Below are 22069 nucleotides of genomic sequence, written 5' to 3'. Positions count from 1 at the left end.
TGATCAGCGTTCCCTGCTTGCGGTTCACGCGGCATTGGTGAGGGCGACTGTGCTTTACAGCCTTCCTATTCTGTACAAGATATCAACAACTTCATTAAATACACTTCTGTCCCTGTTTGCTCGAAGCCTTCGTCGACGCCTCGGAGTTCCAAGAATGGCTGAAACACGGCAAGTACTGGCTGAAGCTGGTGAGCTCCCGATTGAAGTTCTCGGTGAACGGGAAACGGCTCGGCACTACCTCCGTTTGCGTGCTCACATTCCCCGCCACCCGCTCCTCAGGAAAATTCTATTCGATACCGCCCTGAAAGCGACTTCTATCGAGTAGCGCAGAGGACGCGCCAGACTCTCACTGGCTTCATAACTACCCAGACAACCATGTTACATCCTCTGTATATCCATCTGATATCCACAGTTGGAGATTAGATATCCACAAGATATCAGAAAAGGTCCAGTTGACATCCACTAAGTTACTTATGGATATACCTATTGACTGCTGGTGGATTTCCACAATATGTCCAGACGATGAGCATGAAATATCTTCAGGACATCATCTGGATATACCTACAGAATATATATTGTGTAGGATGTCCACACAATAACCCTTAAGATATTTTGTGGACATCCTGGGGATGTTTCTTTCATGAAATTTCTTTTATTCAGGTTTTATTTTTGTGACAAGGAGGAGACCCTAGACAAAGGGAAAAATTAACAGACAACAAATTTTCAGACACTGCAACGAAATTTAAGGTCACACCACGCTTTTATACACAAAAATCTCCGTAAAGGCTATGCTTGTGCCTATTCCTCCTCTCCGGAGAGTTTTGTGTATATAAGCGTGGTGTGACCTTAAATTTCGTTGCTGTGTCTGAAAATTTGTTGTCTGTTAATTTTTCCTGTTTCGGGTCTCCTCAATGTCATTATGAACGAGCTAGCCTATCGATTATTTTCCTGTTTGCTTGCCAGAAATTATTTGAATTCAATACATCGCTTATTAATTTTTTTTTTTCAATTGTGTGAAATCTCAAAAGGCCATTCACTTGCGTGTGATGCATTAAGGATCACAAGGAGCTGATGCACTTTGTACTCCTTCAACTTACAATAAACAAATCGTAACACTTTTGTACAAGATGCAAATATTTTTATTGATGGAAGATGTTATGTTCAATGATATGGTTATACAAGAGTATTTGAAGAATTGAGCTCTGTTCCCAATCTCAGGAACTATGAATATGCAAGTGCAGTGCCGGCCATATAGTGAGCGACCTTTGTGCCATTATGCCTCGGATACCTGGAGAGAGAGAGATTAAAATGAATAAGGTTCTGAAATCGTTCGTGAACAGGCTTCTGAGTGGTAGTAAAACAAATGAACACAGCACAATCAGGCAGTGTCACAGGTCCACGCCAGTGCCAAAATAGTTGCAGTACAGAGTTAAGTGAAAGTAGCAAACAATGGAACAGGAAGGGTAAATGAAACGCGTCGGAAACTCAGGCCCACTGTGCATCTGCCACGGTAGTAGGAGAGGGAATGCGCCAATCGCTGCTCACGAGAGAAAGAAAAGGTTGGGATAAGAACGGGTAAAAGTAGCAATAAGGTGGCATTTGCAGACTGGTCACCATGAGACCATTCTACGTGCATGCAAGGAAAAGGAAAAGCTGTGGGACTGCGCAGAAGGCTGACCTACTTTCATAGTGTATTAAATGTTCGACACCACCTTTGTGAAACAGTGTCTGCCCTGTCCCATAACCACGGCAGCTTAATACAGTTACCTTACCCGACTGCCTACTGGACCTGGCAATAAGCAAAACACAAGTATCCAGTGAATAGGTCGTCATCGCACAATATGGTGGGAGACATTTGTCTTGGCGAAGTTATGAAGCGAACAGCGGTGTTTTAAAGAAAACGCAGAAAGCTAATAGAGCTGTTTCACGTGAGCATGCTTCCCACCTGTGTGTTTCACATAACGAGACAACCAATGGATTCATATATCACTCATCTAAGCCTCAGCGACTCGCCTATACCTTGCTCATTAGCATATGCTCATTGTTGAAATAAAGTTTTTATATTTTCCATTCTGTTCCAATGTTGTTATTGTGCACGATTCTTGCTCCACGTGCAATGAGGCACTCACAATGTTGTGCTCGGGACAGATGAACAAATGACTGCATTGCAGCACTGCTCTGTAGAAAAATATTCTGATGTGAATCAAATTCATTACTTAAGAGCCCTGCTCCCCCTTGTTGACATTATGTTTGTAGGTGAAAAAGGATATGAGCTTTTCACAAAGAAAAACATACCACAGCCTTTTTTGCAACCCTTTCTTCTTGAAGCTTGACACGGTCGCGAGCATGCTGCAGCCACTTTTTTATAACGGCCTCGGTTTCGTCAACTGTTGCAACAAATGACTTGTTTGACCTAGCTGCATCTGGAAAGTGTCCAAACAAATAGAACATGTGACACCTAATTTTCTGTACAAAAACAAATTTTCTCTGAAATTGTGCTCCACTGCGTGTCACATTTGTATGAAAGCGGAGAACACACACAGGATTGCATCTTTACATCCTCTGCTCCACGGGACGTAATCTGCAATCGACAACACTGGCAGATTTTATAAGAGCCTACACCAAGGCATGCCACACAGCCTATGAAGCAGCTTACTGCCACCTAAAAAAAGAAAAAAACACTGATAGGCAACGCGAAAACAACAGGGCTTAAACATAGCTGGGGTTCCGGGTTTTTGGAGTTTATTGTGCAGCAAAAACGCAGTTCTCACATTTACTGCTTCAACACAAGGGAGGCACACGCTTAACAACACATATCGTGCGATGAACACTGAGGTATTCCGCAATTGCAGATGCAACTTTTCCGTGTACAGTGCTCACTGTTATGTGGCAGTAGTTACGTACGACAATCTCTGCATCGCGATCACAGGACTATGTGAGCGCCTTGAAATCAGGGTATTCCTTGACATAGTCGCAGGGTAGCTTTAGCCTGTGTCCCATTTTGTCGTCAGCATTGCAACTATCATTGACCTTTCAAACAGACCACCCCGTATGACCTCGTTCGATGCTTACTTTAGTGCTTATAGTCAGTGACAACATAAGTCATGAACACATCCCCGCCCCACACACAAGAATCACTCCGCATGCGCGAGTTTAGCTACATCTCAAAGCGGGGGAATCGTGGGAAGGCTGGTAGCCAATCGCAGGAGCCTTCCACGAATGCGTGGGACTTGAGTTGTCACTGACTATAGGTCACATGAAGGGCAAGGAAGTTGGGAAGCAGACTGGAGGGAAACCCAGGCGACGAATCCTCAATTGGTCGACGTGACAGCCGAAGAAAACATTTGGTCACAGGAACCATTATCACGTTGTGGTGGGGCCGGTATCCGAGGTTATAAGAAACCCAGGACACAAAAGGAGGCAAAAACAATAACCCGGTTATCAGGGAAAACATCTGCCAAGCGGAATCCTTCGGATTAATCCCAAACAGCGGAACCCAAACCATAGCTTACCGAAAGATGTTCATATCATGTTCCAACCATGTTGGCTCTTGAGCCCGCTTCACACTAGGCGAACACAACATGAAGAAACAAGAATGCATGATCAAAAGACGAGATCGAACAAAGTTTCCAGCAGAATACTTTCGGCAAACATCATCCCGCAGTGCATAAGCAAACAAAGATATCGGATGGCAACAAATGTTTTGTTAGTGTGACCGAAATGGAAATGAAATTACGCAAACATGCATAAAGAACATGTTCGCCAAACAAAAAGCTATGTTCTGGACATCTCTCGATTTCTAATCTAAGAAGATCTCGATCTAATGGAAGACACCGCTGCTGGAAGTATTAGCGGCAACAATCACAGCGAATCACGTGGCACATGCATGGTAGTGTCAACTGTTGTTTGCAGGAGAGACCGTGTTAATTCATATTATTTGTGAAATCCTGTACGTTTGGAATGTTGAACACAGACTTTACGTTCTCATAGCATGCTGCGCCAGATGGGGTTTCAACAACGGACATGTTCATCATCGTGCCGTACAACTTTTTCTGCTTCGTACAGCAGTGTAGTAGAGCGCAGGTGTTGCTAAAGTGTGACCCTTGCCGTTGCCCATGGAACCATCAGCCACATGGCACATCAGTATCGTCAGAATGACCTCCAAGATGGATTGTTACCCTAGCATGTTTTCTTCATTTTCGTGTGATGTGGATAAGTTGAAGAGCACCAGCAGAATATGAAGTGTTTTGAGAAACAATGTTCACCAGCACTGCTGTTTATCGGCGTTTCTCGTTTTCCATGTGCGGTGTGACCTAGAACAAAAGCAAACCATCTGCACCGACGTGTTTTTTATCCCCTGTTCTTGTGTTTGCCAGTGTGACGAGGTCTTTATCATATGAGGGTGGGGGAACTTGTGAAGGAGTTAAAAACGCTGCTATCATGCATGTTCCTCTTCACATATTGAAGCTCTGTTCTGCTTGTAAGAAATGGGTGAGAGACAGCAACCTAAAGCTGCACTCAATCAGATCTCAGATTTCGGATGATCGCTACCTAACCCACCACAGAAATTTTACAAGAACTCTCTCAAGCTGGAAAAGTACATACCAACTATAAGTGGCCTCACATTGACATTGCAAAACTTCTCCTTCCCCTTGTTTCCAACCCAACTGTAATGCTGTGCAACGTTGTCTGTCATAATGTAGGTCAGTATCTTCTTTGTTGCGATGGTCACATTCTTCCCGCCAAGACCTTTGAGTTCCGAAAGCTGCAAAAGGGTACAAACATTATTTCGATGCCCATTTTTTAAGGGGTAAGGGGTGCGGAGCCATGTTTCTGTGAGTTTCTTTTTTTTTTCTTCTGGGAAACAAATTTGCACACATCAAAACCCTTCGTGCTATCCGGTAGAATGACACATACACTTTCGTCAGACGTCTTAATCTGGAAAATTTTTGGATGGCCCTCTGTACTCCTTTAAGCTGCTTTTTTAGCAAATTTCCAGACAATCCCCTGACTTTTCTAACTGCATCAAAATTCCCAGACAAATCCCTGTTTTCCAGGTTGTAGATACCCTGGGTTCTGAAACTTTTATCAAAGTTGTCCCAGGCAATTAAAGACGCGGTGTGACATCATTAAGAACCGAAGCTGTTCACACTGCGGAGACAAGGGTTTGGAAACCTCCGCTTTGATCAACCTGCATGGGATCAATGGTTCTAGTACAGGCACAAGGCAGCACATCTCACTGCTGAAAGATCAGGTTTAAATTAACAGAGAATTGTGTGACACTACATGAGAGAAAACTAATATCTAAGCATTAAATGAATGAGCACTCAGAGTACGAAAATGCTCTCACCAGTTGGCCCTTAACTTCTTCTACAGTTTCATCAAAATGTTTGAAATCTTCCAGATTGTCAATTGGTTCTTGCAAAACTGCACATGGTGCTACACACTCTTTCTGTATGGCTGGCAAGTTGTTGAGGACATCTTGCTGCTGTTCGATCATCAGTCTGATTATATGGAGCTGCCGCAGGACTTGCTTTTGAAACTCTGGGAGTAGAACAATGCATAAGAAAAGTGAACCAAGACATGGAAGCCCAAAAGCTATGTTTGTTTGCAAGGGGAGGTACTCGTACTGCATTCAAAGCAGAGAAGCCTGGTTCTGCCTCCTTGCCACTCTTGGAAAGACTGCCTCCTACCGTTGCTCACTCTTTGACAACGCTGACCAAGTGCATGAAAAACGCATGAATCGCACCACTTAGCATGCACGTAAAATTCCGGTCTTACAAAGAAGCTATATTGACTAAGTGGACCACTGGCCATTTGTGTAATGCAGCTGCAATATCTGCAGTTTTCTTTCACCATTTTATGAGAAAGATCCCCTTTTGTACGGAAATTAAAGGTCTCCTTTCTTGACCGCTGCCTATATATTCCGCACCAAGGAAGGACGGCACCAGTTGGCTACCTTACTGCATGCAGTAAAAAATTGGAACATAAAATAAATTGAACACAAAAGCTAATCATTAGAAAAATCTGGAAATAGGTACCATTTTGAGGAATGCCACCCTTCTTGGCAGATGTTGCTTCCGCTTGTGCTGAATGAGATTTGAGGTATTGGTGCATTGGTTATTGCGTACATATTCCACAACTAAATTTTTGCACACCTGTTGTGCTGGAACCTCCCGCAGCACTAAATACTCGGTTCCGTGTGTGATTCTGCAGTTGGCTTTGTGCCCTTTCCAGCTGTGGACTCCTAGCCCGGCCCAGATGTTGGCTGTGTGCCTGACCTGAATGCTCGTTGTGTCTCTGGCTCAGCAGTTGGTTTTGCCCTTGAATATGCTCTGGGCTGTGCTGCTGATTGTGCACTGGCGTCATGCCTTCTGTGTCTAGGAGGGCATCTGAAATGACATCGATGTTCATTTATTTATTCATTTACAAACACTGCAGACGGCTTAGCCATCTAAGCAGAAGAGGTTTCTTTTTAAGCAGTAAAGCAATGTCTAGTGCTCCGCTCAAATGCATGAACATTTGGCTAAAATGAAAAATAAACTAAATTATAGTTATAAATAACACATTATAGTGCACACCTGACACTGTAGGTGAAGGGAAGCCTTGTGGTGCTGTTGGGTAGCGATCAGAGGAAGATGCTGCCGACATCCTAGACCTCTTACTGGAGCTGTCACGTGATAGAGTCTTCAGAATCAGATCCAGATAAGTAGCGTCGGGGTCTTTGTACACGACGCCTCTGTGGTTCTTCATCTGTGGAGCCGAGGTCGGACGTAAACTGTGATCTCTCGAGCCGTTTTCTAGCAGCCTCGTAGGATGCTAAAATAAATGCAAGATGGTAGCCCACGACATGAGACTGTGTTTTGCCGAAGAAAGACAATACATACAACATGAAAATACAAGCATGGCAACTGAAGTATATACAGCTGGTTCTCATGGGTAGTAAAGGTACCGCGGAAGCTAGTATGAAGAAGTGGCTATATTTACAAGCCATGAAACACTGAGTGCTTGGGATATGTAGAAGGAGGAACACACGACAAGGGATTGAACTGACAAAAATATCTGCTAAGCTTTATGTCTTGTCTTGTGTACATAATCCCTTGTCTTGAATTTTAGTTCCCGTTTTCGGGCAAATTTTGGTACTGGCATCGGTTTCTTCTGAAGATGGTTCTATGTGTTCTTGGCATTCCAGAGAGCATTTTATCGGTTCTACAGTATACTGCTGACATGATGTAAATAAAAGGACAGTACGTACCCCTGCACACAACATTACAAAGTTCATTACAGCCCCTCATTACAATCTTCAAATTTTATTGCTGTTAACGTTATCAGCCTTGATCTTTGTTTCCGTTTCCTACTGCCGTATCAGGTAGCCAGCCTTGCGTTTTGCTTTTGCTGACGCTCATGCAGTGAAATAACAAACCTCCAACGTTGAGACAAGAAAGAAACCTAACCAGAGTTGCCCGAATGCACTCTTTCATGTTTTTTACAATGTCAATGCATTACTGGAATTATATTCAAGTATTCACACTTAGTTCAGCTTAAAAGTAGAGGGTATTTCCACCACTTGCGAGTAGTTCTGGGTAGTAATTTCAGAAGGTTCCTTAGTGGAAGCAGGTTTGTTTATAATATGCATCTCATTGTTACACCCACAGTACAGTAGGGCTTCACAACGGTCTCAGTACTTACAAAAGACACCCATCACTTTGACAGTGTGCTGCTTCCAGTCTCGCTGTGCTGTCGCAGAGCTCTTCACCAGTCTTGTAATTTTGTCACGCTTTCCACTCGGCCAGGCACACAAATCTCCTTCTATCCACGTCGAAGGAACCACTTCAACTTCCACAGCTTCGATGAATTCCACTATTGCAAACGACATCTAAGCACACAATAACATAATCAGTTCTAACTGGCTGATTGCCTCCCTGTTATTGCAGACTATGCAAGTTTCAGTGTCACTCTAACACACAATAACAAACAGCTCAAACTGGCAGGTTGCCTCCCTGTCATTGCAGATTATGAAAGTTTTGATGTCAGTTTAAGTGAATTATTGGAAGCACGGCAGCTTTTCCACGGTATGGCAGCCGCACAGCCTTATTTACATGCTTCAAGGGCCATGCTTGCATAACTGTGGACAGGTCCGAAACTGCACAAATACCTAAACGAGTGGACTCATATGGTACACTGTAAAGATCTTCTTTGCGATTGTATTTGCATCCAATAACGCAAGGCTCCCCGGTTGACTTCAGAACGGCAATGTTGCAGACATCAATGACATCAGTCCCTATGATACAACACCCGTCTGCTTTGTTTACAGCCAAGGTGAACGTCGGTGTTCTCACGACATGATGCTGTGGTGAGCAGCACTGGGGCAGCATTGGGCCGGAACTATGGGGGCTGCGAAACTCAAAACCTCGTACTGCACACTCATCAGAACCAGTGTTCAGGAGTTGTCCTTCTTCAGTCCGATTCCACAGCTGAAGCAGAGGGTCTTCATGCTTACGAAGCACCTTTTTAATGTTTCTCATATTGTTTTCAAATGAAAACGCACTAAATGTGTCTAGCGGTCCATGGAACAAAGAATCGTCAGCGAGATGCAGGAGACAATGAACATTGTGTGAAACTTCCCCTTCTCCATACAATCTGGCAACACCTTTTACCACTGATTCCAGTAGGGCTTTGGCATAGTCATTGTGAAGTGCATACAGGGTTTTGTGTGCAAGCAACGACACTGCACAGTGCAATGCAATAAAGTGATCGTACACTTCTCTGTGTGCTACGGATTTCAGTACAACTGGTCCACTGTACAAGAGGAACATCCTAAACTCAACCGCTTTCCAGCGGTCGAGCTCATCCAGACCTCTGGGCCTCCTGGCAAACTCCCGTGGCATGTAGTGCTTCAATGATGCATGCTCTTCTGACAAAGCATTACGACCTGCAGGTCCCAGTGCCACATTAGACTTGGCTCCCATCCAGTGCTGCATTAGCTTTTTGACCACTCCCAAGCAGACTAAATGCATATAATCGAGAGGGACATTCCTCACACAATCTATGGGCAGTTCTGTTAAGGTTGACTCCCCATGGTGGTAGTCTATATCGTACTGCTCACGAAATGATTGGTCTGTGCGCAATGCACCAACTGTGTCAGGAAAGCAAACTTTACCGATATGGCTTCCCTCGACAGTGCACTTTGGACAAGAGTGGTAGCCGCTGTGCCCTTTTGTCATCAGCACGAATGCCCGTGCTGGGGCATCACAAATAAAACCTTTAATGGTGATGTTCACCAGTTTATCTTTAACTGTGACACCTTCCATCACAGCGCCCTTCAGCTCACTCACAAATCGTGACAGGAACTCATTCGAAGAATGGGGTTTCTTGTCCCCCTCGTAAACACCCACAATGAAGGGCTGGTGGTCATAGTTTGCCAACTTGCACTGAATTGGCCAGAGTTGCATCTTACTACTTTTTGAAATGGGGAGGCCATCAATATTAAAATAAAGCTGCACCTGAGATGGAACCTCCCTTAGTCCTTCGATTGTTCGTAACAATCCACCCTGTAGTCCGAAGTGGCAGTATTTTCCAGGGGAGACTACACAAATATCCGCGACTACCTTTGTGTTTCTTGGGGTTTTCAATAACGACCTGCAATCGTGCGGCAAGCTGGCAAAACATTTGTGCTTGACGAGTCGTTTTAACAAAGATGTAGCAGCCTTCTGCGTAATGTTTTCCTCCAAAACCCAACACCGTAATTCTGATATCATGTCCTCTGCAGTCTCAATTTCACAGTTGCTACTGCACGTTGAATTTGGAGAGCGACTGCCACTGACAATTGGGACAACATTGTCATCTCTCAATGATAGCGTGTCATCATCGTATGGCCCATCATCGGACGCTAAGGGTACCCAGTTATCCCGTGCAGCTTCGTTTTGTGTTGAATTCGACGGTACAGTGGTGCTGTCACCAACGGTGATCTCTGTTGTGTCCAAGGGTTGTACTGGGGTGTCGACGATCACACTGTCGTTAACATCTTGCAGAAGCTCTATCGACGCACGTGAAACTCTAGCGCCTGCACGGACGGCCCACGACGGCGTTCTTGTTTTTGGCATTCCTCTAAACGCTGCACTACATGAGCACCTCCGAAAAACCACCAGCCTCAGACGAGTCCTCGAAAGACCACTGAACGCGCGAATAACATGAGCTTTTCACAAGAGCAACGCGACGAACGTTAGTCCCCCCGCAGCTGCTCTCAGTTTTTCTCAACAGCGAAGCTGACAAGCGATTGCATGCAGTACGGGTTCAGAATTCTTACCTTGACAACTCTGCCTTTTCCCCGCGCTTTTGCATGTGCGCGGCGTCCCGTGCGTATAGTTTCGGATTATGCTGTCTGCGAATTGTTGCTGTCCTGGGAGTTCGTTTCCCTCGTTTTGGCTCCAGCGCTATACTAGGAACATGAAAAAATTGGCTCTAGATATTCACAAAGACTGGCAAACAGTGCAAACTTACCACTGACGCAGAATGTCACGCAGCCCAGGTTGCACGCCAACGTGCACCGACACCAACCGACACGAAACTTCAAAATAGATAATGATGATGGACGACCCTATTGATAGCGATGCTACCACCCTATGATCGCGTCCGAACGAGTGGTTAGAACCATTAAGAACGCTTGTAAATATAGTTTCGCGTTTCGTTTCCCCCTAGGAAGATAAGTACTCGGCAAACAATTAAGCTTGCATTACTGGACGAAGTTTTAGCAACAAACACAATGGATGGAGGGATGAAGAACGCACTTGGTCACATGAACGGAGGTAACAAATAGTGCATGAAATTCCAAAATGGCAGGTTGTTTGTCTGTAATGTCACAATTTTAGTAATCGCACTAACCAAACGCATTTCTAGGCTGTCGGTCTGTTAGTATGCCAATGAATATAGTGATATTACGCTTCGGAGACGCCGGTGATACCAGTCAGGACATGGCGCCTTCCGCTTATTCGTAGGCTCCGTTGTGCGCTAAAATAGCTGATCGACGGCACTGCTCCTGCATTTGCTGATCCAGCAAGCGGAGTGCCCACTGTGCGGATATACTGGCAATACTGGCTCGTCGGAAGTTGCTGTGCAAAAGCAGGCATTTTGGCAGGCTCACTCGAAACTGGTTGGCGTGTATGTGTGTGCTTCATGTGCAATGTTTTGATTGGAGCTCTCGAGGACAGCTGGCATGACTATAATGAATTTTTTTTTGTCTACTCATTATGTTTAATGTCACTGGCGTGTCACACACACACGAACGGCCCCAACGGTAGGAGGTGCGAAGTAGTGCTTCCCAGTCTCAGGGTTCGTTATGAAGATCAAATAATACGCATTCGTGTTTTCAACCGAGAGGAGGCAACAATGGGTTCAAAGTTTTACATTCCTACTTTTGCTCAACAAAATACTGATCCTCCTATTTGTTGTAGAAATATGGCGTCAAGGAAACAAGATGACAGCGACCACCAGTGTTGAGAACCACCAGTTCTAGCCAGATGGGCGCTGACTGATTGGATTTTCACAATTGTTAAACCTGTGGACTTATACACAATGTGGGTAATGTGTGCATATTTCATGCTGGGTGCTGTGTTACAAGCTTTTCTCAGTCTTTGATACTTGAATGCAAAAAAAGAAAAAGCAAGGCAGCAGTGGTCCTGTACACATGCTGGAACGGGCTCTCCTGATTTTGAACAGGCACAAGGATGAAAACCGTAATGCCTGAAATACCTGAAGTCAATAATGCGGTTGTGCTATAAAAAATGTGGTTGGCAAGAAGTTTTAAGAGACCTATAACACATGCCTGCATAGGGTCTAACTGAGCTCTTAGAAATATAAGTATATCATACAAACGTTTGTTTTCAGGGTAAAAACAGAGCACACATCTCGTGTAGCGTATACTTTCAGAACAAGGCAGCAAGCAGACAAAATCACTGCCTGTCTGTATGTTACAGGTAAGCGCCAAGACAGAAATACGACACTAGTGGTAGCACACCACACATTCAGCACTCACTTTTCTTGACATTCTCCGACAGTTCTGTAGCTTACTGGGTTTTATAAACAGACAGAATAGAATAAGGCAGTACATCTTTTCTGTTTTAGTTTTAGAACAGCTTCGCAGCTCAACAGTTTCAGTCTTGGAATAATACAGTTGGTACGAAAACGTAGCCAGATGGCCGCCTTTTGCTGGGCGTTATGGCAGATTTATAGTTGTCTTGCAAGAAAACAAGGTGGTGCTTTAGATTCCAAACTGCATTCTTATCAGTTATATTCTTCTCACAGTATGTGGTATTGTGGCATATATCGCATAGAAGAAGTCAATGTGCAGAACATTGTCAGGAAGCTAGTTATTGTCCTGTGAGGGAACCCAGTACACAACACATTACATGCTTATTTTAGCAGAAAGTATGAATGACTTCTGAAACTTGATGATTATGATGTTATTTTTTTTTTTGCTTTATAATATACGCTTTTGCATTTTCTGCTGTCACGATGTCTAGTCATGGAAAGTACATTTGCTTCACTAGCAGACCTTCCAGTCTTTTTCCCCTCTTATGGTAATATGTAGGCTCTGTCAGGAGGCACGCGAAAATTATTTTTCTAGAACCACAGTATGCAGGGTCTGTGGACAGTGGCATATCCTGTTTGTATTATGTGTTTGCTACCCTGTTAGCGTAGGTTCCCTTTGCCTACCGATATTACTCTGTAGGGGCCCATGCATATGCAATAACTACCATTGATCAACATGTTAGTCACTGTTCTGGAGCTATGAGCAGGATGTCATTGATGAGAGAAATCAACCAGTGCACCTCCTAGCATAGCACCACAGACATATCTCATTCGATCTGTGATGTAAATTATGAATGTGACTGGTTGTGGCAAGGTTATTTTGGTACATGATTTAAATGCGATGCTTTGCTTCGCTGCCTGAAAAGGTACCTATTATGTATTAATTATGTTATGTGTATTCTATATCTCATGTATAGTTTCACAACTAAAATGTAACTGTGTGCGATTTATCGTCTACCATCAAAATAATTGTTCATATAGCCTATGTTGGTTACTTTGGCTCACATATGTTACCATTAGTAGAATACACCATGAGTTTTCTCCAACGTTGTCTGAATGTACATGTATTTTTCCTCAAGGGTTTTTGTCCTTAGGTGGCAGGCGGCTTAAACTCTGTGGGGGCACTAGAACGGTGTCACATGTTGTATCGTACCTCTCTGAAACTGGCTGCTCTTCAATTCAAGGATGTACTGCACGAGCTGCGCTGCACATTTGCAAAGCACATTTGTGCAGGGTAATATGATAATTCGATGCAACTTGTGTTACCAACATAGTGACTGTACTGCCTTCTCACCTGTAGCAAGAGCACCAAACACACTTGTACAGGAAGCACTAAACAAGGCATGTATTATGCAATGAGCAGCGCTTCATCACAGTGCATGTGTCGTGATGGTTTTGTGTGAGTCCTAAAACTTGGATGACGGTCATGAAAAATTCCCGCTAAAATATCATAGTAAGGTGCTCCTCAGGATATCCATGTTCTGATATCCCTCGACAGGTTTCCTACGGATATCTGCAGTTTGACATCCACTAAAGGGTAGTCCCGAGGATATCTTATGGACCTTTCGAAATGACATTGGATATTCTGACCATTTGTGGACATCCTGTGGATATTAATGGTTGTCTGGGTAAGGACACTATACCGCCGGAAGCCCCCTGGTCTCTACCGATACCGCCCACTTTTGTACGGCTTCCTAACCTACTGGAAAGAAGAGATCAGGTCCCCCCTCAAGTCCTCCGAGCCCATTTTCATGCTCTTGTAGACGAGAAGTTTTCTGCGTTTACGGCAGCATATCGATGGCGCATCCCGAAACAACGAGTCCGCCTCAGCATTCGTCATACCATCCGAAGGCGTAGTGCACGGAAGACGCCTTTGACATCCAACCTCCTCCACAGCTGCGGAACTCTATGCCATCCTTTTCTTTCTGCAACACATCGCTGATTTTACACAGCGGGAATGGGCAGTCTCCACAGACTCCAAATCTGCACTTCAAGCAATTGCAAATTCCGGCATAGGAGGCCCATCCGCACCCCTAGTCACAGATGTGTTAATGGCTTACCACACCATGTACGCAGCAGGCCACAGGCTAGTTCTCCAGTGGGTTCCAGCCCATTGTGGTGTCGTGGGGAACGAGCAGGCCGACAGCGCCGCAGAAGCAGCACCCTCGTATCGAAACTGACCAGTATTGTTCTGCTGAGAGGAGAACGCCGTTCAATTCTCCGACGCCTAGTGACACCCCTGGCTTCCCGCCAATGGACAACCGACATTATCCCCCCCCCTCTATGTTGAGCAGAGTTGATCCAACGCTCGCTTTCCGGATGCCACGAACCGCCTCTCGTCAAGATACTGCATTAATCCACCGAATGCGCCTCGATGTGGCCTATACAGCTCAGCGTTACCTCGTTAGCTCGGCGTTACCGCTTGAGACAATTCGACTCTCCCACCTGCTGCCACTGTGGTGTGCTGGAGGATCTGGAGCATATTCTTCTTCATTGCTCCCACTACCAACTTTCCCGAACCACACTCTCCGAGTCTCTTCGTCAGCTGGACTCTCGCCCCTTCTCCCTATCGAAATTGCTTGGCCCCTGGCCTAATCCAGCCCAGCAACGCTCTGCGCTCAACCCTCTTTTGACATTTCTGGACACCATCGGACTTCGATCGTTATTGTGACGGGGCTTGTTATTTTATTCCCCACATTCCCACCAGCAATGGGGTAGAGTATCGCCTGCGGCGATGAACCTCCCCACTCTCCAAAGCCAAAATAAAGTTGTTGTTGCTCTCTGGGGTGTCTGGAATATTTTATAAAACGAATATATTCACGCAGTTTGAACAGTCTACGAATAATTTCCTTGGTTCCACGGACGTATACGTGAAATGCAAGGGCTCAATGGAAAAATGGGTGGAAACGCGCAAGCGCAGGGAACCGACAGTTTTCCCCCCGTAGAAACGAATACTTTGGTAAAATGATGCAACTATGTCTCGAGTATTTAACACCTGGCTGCATTTTGATAAGCGGAAGCGTTCATGAGTTAACAGGCATGAAAGTTGGTCTCCGCATCTACAGTGCAAGCGCAGGGAACCAACAGTTTTCTACCTAGAAAATAATACTTTGGTAGAATGATGCAACTATGCCTCTAGTATTTATATCCCGGAGAGCATTTTGATAAACGTTAGCGATTCCGAGTTAGGAGGCATGAAAGTTTCTGGCCCTGCCCACGGGAGTAAAAATTTGGGCAAGCGCGCCGGCACGAGGAACCGACAGTTTTCCCACCTAGAAACGAATACTTTGGTAGAATGATGCAACTATGCCTCTAGTATTTATATCCCGGAGAGCATTTTGATAAACGGAAGCGATTCCAAGTTAGGAGGCATGAAAGTTGCTGGCCCTGCCCGCGGGAGTAAAAATTTGGGCAAGCACGCCGGCACGAGGAACCGACAGTTTTCCCACCTAGAAACGAATACTTTGGTAGAATGATGCAACTATGCCTCTAGTATTTATATCCCGGAGAGCATTTTGATAAACGGAAGCGATTCCAAGTTAGGAGGCATGAAAGTTGCTGGCCCTGCCCGCGGGAGTAAAAATTTGGGCAAGCACGCCGGCACGAGGAACCGACAGTTTTCCCACCTAGAAACGAATACTTTGGTAGAATGATGCAACTATGCCTCTAGTATTTATATCCCGGAGAGCATTTTGATAAACGGAAGCGATTCAAAGTTAGGAGGCATGAAAGTTGCTGGCCCTGCCCGCGGGAGTAAAAATTTGGGCAAGCACGCCGGCACGAGGAACCGACAGTTTTCCCACCTAGAAACGAATACTTTGGTAGAATGATGCAACTATGCCTCTAGTATTTATATCCCGGAGAGCATTTTGATAAACGGAAGCGATTCCAAGTTAGGAGGCATGAAAGTTGCTGGCCCTGCCCACGGGAGTAAAAATTTGGGCAAGCGCGCCGGCACGAGGAACCGACATTTTCCCACCTAGAAACGAATACTTTGGTAGAATGATGCAACTATGCCTCTAGTATTTATATCCCGGAGAGCATTTTGATAAACGGAAGCGATTCCAAGTTAGGAGGCATGAAAGTTGCTGGCCCTGCCCGCGGGAGTAAAAATTTGGGCAAGCGCGCCGGCACGAGGAACCGACAGTTTTCCCACCTAGAAACGAATACTTTGGTAGAATGATGCAACTATGCCTCTAGTATTTATATCCCGGAGAGCATTTTGATAAACGGAAGCGATTCCAAGTTAGGAGGCATGAAAGTTGCTGGCCCTGCCCACGGGAGTAAAAATTTGGGCAAGTGCGCCGGCACGAGGAACCGACATTTTCCCACCTAGAAACGAATACTTTGCTAGAGTGATGCGACTATGTCTCGAGTATTTAACACCTGGCGAACATTTTGATAAGCGGAAGCGTTCATGAGTTAACAGGCATGAAAGTTGGTCTCCTCATCTACAGTGCAAGCGCAGGGAACCAACAGTTTCTACCTAGAAAATGATGCATTTATGCCCCTAGCATTTATATCCCGGAGAGCATTTTGATAAACGTAAACGATTACGAGTTAGGAGGCATGAAAGTTGCTGGCCCTGCCCACGGGAGTAAAAATTCGGGCAAGCGCGCCGGCACGAGGAACCGACAGTTTTCCCACCTAGAAACGAATACTTTAGTGGAATGATGCAACTATGTCTCGAGTATTTAACACCTGGCTGCATTTTGATAAGTGGAAGCGTTCATTAGTTAACGGGCATGAAAGTTGGTCTCCTCGTCTACAGTGCAAGCGCAGGGAGCCAACAGTTTTCTGCCTAGAAAAGAATACTTTGGTAGAATAATGCAACTATGCTTCTAGCATTTATATCCCGGAGAGCATTTTGATAAACGTAAGCGATTACGAGTTAGGAGGCATGAAAGTTGCTGGCCCTGCCCACGTGAGTAAAAATTTGGGCAAGCGCGCAGGCACAAGGAACCGACAGTTTTCCCACCTAGAAACGAATACTTTGGTAGAATGATGCAACTATGTCTCGAGTATTTAACACCTGGCTGCATTTTGATAAGTGGAAGCGTTCATGAGTTAACAGGCATGAAAGTTGGTCTCCTCATCTACAGTGCAAGCGCAGGGAACCAACAGTTTCTACCTAGAAAATGATGCATTTATGCCCCTAGCATTTATATCCCGGAGAGCATTTTGATAAACGTAAACGATTACGAGTTAGGAGGCATGAAAGTTGCTGGCCCTGCCCACGGGAGTAAAAATTTGGGCAAGCGCGCCGGCACGAGGAACCGACAGTTTTCCCACCTAGAAACGAATACTTTAGTGGAATGATGCAACTATGTCCCGAGTATTTAACACCTGGCTGCATTTTGATAAGCGGAAGCGTTCATGAGTTAACAGGCATGAAAGTTGGTCTCCGCATCTACAGTGCAAGCGCAGGGAACCAACAGTTTTCTACCTAGAAAATAATACTTTGGGAGAATGATGCAACTATGCCTCTAGTATTTATATCCCGGAGAGCATTTTGATAAACGTAAACGATTACGAGTTAGGAGGCATGAAAGTTGCTGGCCCTGCCCACGGGAGTAAAAATTTGGGCAAGCGCGCAGGCACAAGGAACCGACAGTTTTCCCACCTAGAAACGAATACTTTAGTGGAATGATGCAACTATGTCTCGAGTATTTAACACCTGGCTGCATTTTGATAAGTGGAAGCGTTCATGAGTTAACAGGCATGAAAGTTGGTCTCCTCATCTACAGTGCAAGCGCAGGGAACCAACAGTTTCTACCTAGAAAATGATGCATTTATGCCCCTAGCATTTATATCCCGGAGAGCATTTTGATAAACGTAAACGATTACGAGTTAGGAGGCATGAAAATTGCTGGCCCTGCCCACGGGAGTAAAAATTTGGGCAAGCGCGCCGGCACGAGCAACCGACAGTTTTCCCACCTAGAAACGAATACTTTAGTGGAATGATGCAACTATGTCTCGAGTATTTAACACCTGGCTGCATTTTGATAAGTGGAAGCGTTCATGAGTTAACGGGCATGAAAGTTGGTCTCCTCGTCTACAGTGCAAGCGCAGGGAGCCAACAGTTTTCTACCTAGAAAAGAATACTTTGGTAGAATAATGCAACTATGCTTCTAGCATTTATATCCCGGAGAGCATTTTGATAAACGTAAGCGATTACGAGTTAGGAGGCATGAAAGTTGCTGGCCCTGCCCACGTGAGTAAAAATTTGGGCAAGCGCGCAGGCACAAGGAACCGACAGTTTTCCCACCTAGAAACGAATACTTTGGTAGAATGATGCAACTATGTCTCGAGTATTTAACACCTGGCTTCATTTTGATAAGTGGAAGCGCTCATGAGCTTTCAGGCATGAAAGTTGGTCTCCTCGTCTACAGTGCAAGCGCAGGGAGCCAACAGTTTTCTACCTAGAAAAGAATACTTTGGTAGAATAATGCAACTATGCTTCTAGCATTTATATCCCGGAGAGCATTTTGATAGACGTAAGCGATTACGAGTTAGGAGGCATGAAAGTTGCTGGCCCTGCCCACGTGAGTAAAAATTTGGGCAAGCGCGCAGGCACAAGGAACCGACAGTTTTCCCACCTAGAAACGAATACTTTGGTAGAATGATGCAACTATGTCTCGAGTATTTAACATCTGGCTTCATTTTGATAAGTGGAAGCGCTCATGAGCTTTCAGGCATGAAAGTTGGTCTCCTCGTCTACAGTGCAAGCGCAGGGAGCCAACAGTTTTCTACCCAGAAAAGAATATTTTGGTAGAATAATGCAACTATGCTTCTAGCATTTATATCCCGGAGAGCATTTTGATAAACGTAAGCGATTACGAGTTAGGAGGCATGAAAGTTGCTGGCCCTGCCCACGTGAGTAAAAATTTGGGCAAGCGCGCAGGCACAAGGAACCGACAGTTTTCCCACCTAGAAACGAATACTTTGGTTGAATGATGCAACTATGTCTCGAGTATTTAACACCTGGCTTCATTTTGATAAGTGGAAGCGCTCATGAGCTTTCAGGCATGAAAGTTGGTCTCCTCGTCTACAGTGCAAGCGCAGGGAGCCAACAGTTTTCTACCTAGAAAAGAATACTTTGGTAGAATAATGCAACTATGCTTCTAGCATTTATATCCCGGAGAGCATTTTGATAAACGTAAGCGATTACGAGTTAGGAGGCATGAAAGTTGCTGGCCCTGCCCACGTGAGTAAAAATTTGGGCAAGCGCGCAGGCACAAGGAACCGACAGTTTTCCCACCTAGAAACGAATACTTTGGTAGAATGATGCAACTATGTCTCGAGTATTTAACATCTGGCTTCATTTTGATAAGTGGAAGCGCTCATGAGCTTTCAGGCATGAAAGTTGGTCTCCTCGTCTACAGTGCAAGCGCAGGGAGCCAACAGTTTTCTACCCAGAAAAGAATATTTTGGTAGAATAATGCAACTATGCTTCTAGCATTTATATCCCGGAGAGCATTTTGATAAACGTAAGCGATTACGAGTTAGGAGGCATGAAAGTTGCTGGCCCTGCCCACGTGAGTAAAAATTTGGGCAAGCGCGCAGGCACAAGGAACCGACAGTTTTCCCACCTAGAAACGAATACTTTGGTTGAATGATGCAACTATGTCTCGAGTATTTAACACCTGGCTTCATTTTGATAAGTGGAAGCGCTCATGAGCTTTCAGGCATGAAAGTTGGTCTCCTCGTCTACAGTGCAAGCGCAGGGAGCCAACAGTTTTCTACCCAGAAAAGAATATTTTGGTAGAATAATGCAACTATGCTTCTAGCATTTATATCCCGGAGAGCATTTTGATAAACGTAAGCGATTACGAGTTAGGAGGCATGAAAGTTGCTGGCCCTGCCCACGTGAGTAAAAATTTGGGCAACCGCGCTGGCACAAGGAACCGACAGTTTTCCCACCTAGAAACGAATACTTTGGTAGAATGATGCAACTGTTGTTGAGAATTGACTATGAATGTGTTGGGGTTTTTGTTTTGGCTTGTACTGTTTTGTTGGCTTATTGGCTGTTGGCTTGTACTGGCTTGTTGTTTTGGCTTGTGACGAAAGAGGAAGAGGAAGACGCAAGCTCGCTCGAAAGCGCACGGGGAATAACACCTTTTTTTGTTGTTGTTCTTAACGTTGTAGAACGAGTAGGATGGCTCGGAGCAACTGCCTCTAATAAACGGATTTTGGAAGAAGTTCGTCTATCTCGCTTTAAGGTTCTGCTACAAAGAAAAGTTGGTGCCGAAACCCGGGAGTAGCCGAACGTCAGCGACATATCAACGAAATCAACGTGATAGACGACTACGTGGACCAGCCTTGCAATGGAACGTCTGAAGCGGAAGCGAGGTGCGATTCGAGCAGCTGCAACGATACTTATTGACGGAATACAACAACTACTCGACGGACCACATTCACCCAGCCTCAGAGGTGATCTTCAGGAGAAGCTAGATCTCCTGAAAGTAAAAGAAACTGCGCTGGAGGAGCTGAATCTCGCCATTGAAGAAATGGTATTGGACGACAAAGTCTACGACGAAGAGATTGCAGGCTCCCAGACATACCAGGACAGGATATGCGTAGCGAAATCCCGAGCTGTACAAAAACTGAACATGGAATACGGCCGAGAACTTGCTGACGGATCGAGAAGACATGGCCAAGGCGGGGGAGATTACAGCACACTGGAGACTACAGGTAGCGGTACGAGAACCGTTACAGTGAAGCTACCGAAATTGGAAATCCCACGATTTAACGGCGACCTCCGGAACTGGAATAGTTTTTGGGACCAATTTGATTCTACGATAAACAGCAATCAGTCAATTGCAAAGGTGGACAAGTTCAAGTATCTGCGTAGCTACCTCACTGACAAAGCTGCAACGGCGGTGAGTGGACTGTCGCTGACTGCAGAGAACTATGACATCGCTTTGGACTTGTTGAAAGAAAGGTTCAGCAAGAAAAGTCTCATCATCGATGCGCACATGTCACGCCTGTTGACTCTGACTAAAGTCAGCGACTCCAGTCAAGTAATGAAGCTCCGCGAGCTGTATGACGCCGTCATGACTGGTGTCCGCTCTCTTGAAGCTCTCGACGTTGCGCAAACGTCTTACGGTGTTCTCCTACTTTCTGCGCTAAGGAAGGCTGTTCCCAGCGACCTCAACCTTGAATACGACCGGAAACACCTCGATGGGGAAGAGGATTTGACCTCGTATTTAGAGTTCCTGAGAATTGAAGTATCCAGTCGAGAGAGAGTTTACGACACGACCACAAAACCCGAAGGACGCAAGGGTATGATCGAGAAGCAGTGGCAGTGGCCACAGAAGCCTCCTCCGACCGGGGCTGCATTGACTGTTGCTGCAGAGACAACAAAATGCATATTTTGTGAATCCAACGAACACACTTTGGAGAATTGTGACGCTCCAATTTCGATTCAAGAGAAGAAAGAGAAACTGAAATCCCAAATGGCGATGGCTGCGGCCGACAGTATCATCGTTCGAGGGATTGTAGGAATGCCAGCAGACTTCGATGTCTTAAATGCGGAAGACGCCATCTCACCGTTATGTGTGATCCGATCAACCAGCCTACTTCCGTGGAGTCTTCAGCCTTGGCTACGTCGGCAAGCTTAAGCACTGCAAGTTCTGCTGGTGTCACCATACCGCTCCAAACCCTTCGAGCCTGGGCGGAAAGTGAGACCGAACGGCAATTGGTTCGTGTGCTTCTTGATGGCGGAAGCCAAAGATCATTTATCAAGCAATCACTCTCGAAGAAACTCAACTGTCAACCAGTAGGGGAGGAACAAATATCGCTGTACACCTTTGGAACGGAATGCGCCAGGCAGAGGAAGTGTCGTCGGGTTCAGATTTGTCTCCGAAGTCAGTACGACAGAAGTGAGCTACGTATAGAAGCATTGGAAATGCCCGATATTTGTAACGACGTAATGCAACTACCAAGCACGGATTTGGTTTCCAACCTTCATCGGGCCGGA

General features: G+C 45.3%; 1 protein-coding gene across 5 annotated transcripts; it reads right to left on the bottom strand.

Moving 5' to 3' along the window:
- Window positions 1–1122: 1122 nt before the first annotated feature.
- On the bottom strand, window positions 1123–10588 carry LOC135376945 (uncharacterized). 5 transcript variants are annotated; one of them, XM_064609366.1, is made up of 10 exons: window positions 10501–10588; window positions 10307–10438; window positions 7690–7876; window positions 6582–6819; window positions 6159–6392; window positions 6042–6089; window positions 5351–5544; window positions 4606–4765; window positions 2296–2423; window positions 1123–1288 (listed from the first exon to the last, which is right to left on the bottom strand). In XM_064609366.1, the coding sequence occupies exons 4-10, from the start codon at window positions 6751–6753 to the stop codon at window positions 1274–1276; spliced, it is 951 nt and encodes a 316-aa protein (XP_064465436.1). In that variant the 5' UTR covers window positions 6754–6819; window positions 7690–7876; window positions 10307–10438; window positions 10501–10588; the 3' UTR covers window positions 1123–1273. The 5 variants fall into 5 exon arrangements, 4 of the variants coding, with proteins under 4 accessions (XP_064465436.1, XP_064465434.1, XP_064465435.1 ...); XM_064609367.1 differs by lacking the exon at window positions 1123–1288 and adding an exon at window positions 3513–3566 and having other exon boundaries at window positions 2338–2423; XM_064609364.1 differs by lacking the exon at window positions 1123–1288 and having other exon boundaries at window positions 1298–2423.
- Window positions 10589–22069: the final 11481 nt, after the last annotated feature.

Source organism: Ornithodoros turicata, unplaced genomic scaffold, assembly GCF_037126465.1.
Source record: "Ornithodoros turicata isolate Travis unplaced genomic scaffold, ASM3712646v1 ctg00001404.1, whole genome shotgun sequence".
Lineage (NCBI taxonomy): Eukaryota > Metazoa > Arthropoda > Arachnida > Ixodida > Argasidae > Ornithodoros > Ornithodoros turicata.
The sequence above is the reverse complement of the archived record's forward strand: the minus strand, read 5'-3'. Positions and strand labels throughout refer to the sequence as shown.

Excerpts from the sequence above, each read along its gene's own strand:
- LOC135376945 (XM_064609364.1), bottom strand. The coding sequence starts at position 6,753 with ATGAAGAACCACAGAGGCGTCGTGTACAAAGACCCCGACGCTACTTAT. Across the intron at positions 6,393-6,581 it reads CCCTTCACCTACAGTGTCAG|ATGCCCTCCTAGACACAGAA; the intron begins GTGTGCACTATA and ends ATGTCATTTCAG. Across the intron at positions 4,766-5,350 it reads AAGAAGTTAAGGGCCAACTG|CTTTCGGAACTCAAAGGTCT; the intron begins GTGAGAGCATTT and ends ACCCTTTTGCAG.